This window comes from Carlito syrichta, unplaced genomic scaffold, assembly GCF_000164805.1.
Source record: "Carlito syrichta isolate Samal-C Ts95f unplaced genomic scaffold, Tarsius_syrichta-2.0.1 Scaffold157277, whole genome shotgun sequence".
Classification (NCBI taxonomy): domain Eukaryota; kingdom Metazoa; phylum Chordata; class Mammalia; order Primates; family Tarsiidae; genus Carlito; species Carlito syrichta.
The window spans coordinates 1-403 of NW_007101373.1; the positions used below are offsets into that span (position 1 = coordinate 1).

Consider the following 403-nt stretch of genomic DNA (forward strand, 5'->3'; position numbering starts at 1 on the left):
CTGTCCGCGGAAGGGGGCGGCAGTGCGGGGGGCGGCGCCGGCGTGGCCGGCGGGCCGGAGCTTCTGGACACCTACGTGGCCTACCTGGACGGCCAGGCCTTCGGGGGCAGCGGCCCCCCCGGCCCGCCGTACCCCCCGCAGCTCATGACTCCCTCTAAGCTCCGGGGCCGGTCGCTGCGGCCTGGCCCCAGCGGGGGCCTCCGAGACCCTGTCACCCCCACCAGCCCCACCGTCTCGGTGACAGGGGCGGGAACCGACGGACTGCTGGCCCTGAGCGCTTGCTCGGGACCCTCGACGGCGGGCGTGGCCGGGGGGCCGGCGGCCATCGAGCCAGAAGTGCCAGCGGTGCCCTTGCCGACGGCCTCCTCCCTGCCTCGCAAGCTGCTGCCCTGGGAGGAGGGCC

General features: G+C 76.9%; 1 protein-coding gene across 1 annotated transcript; it reads left to right on the forward strand.

Moving 5' to 3' along the window:
- Positions 1 to 3: 3 nt before the first annotated feature.
- On the forward strand, positions 4 to 399 carry LOC110594892 (SH3 and multiple ankyrin repeat domains protein 1-like; the record flags this gene model as incomplete). Its single annotated transcript, XM_021709088.1, has 1 exon — positions 4 to 399. A coding segment is annotated over one exon (396 nt), but the record flags the coding sequence as incomplete, so codon positions are not given.
- Between the last annotated feature and the right edge of the window lie 4 nt (positions 400 to 403).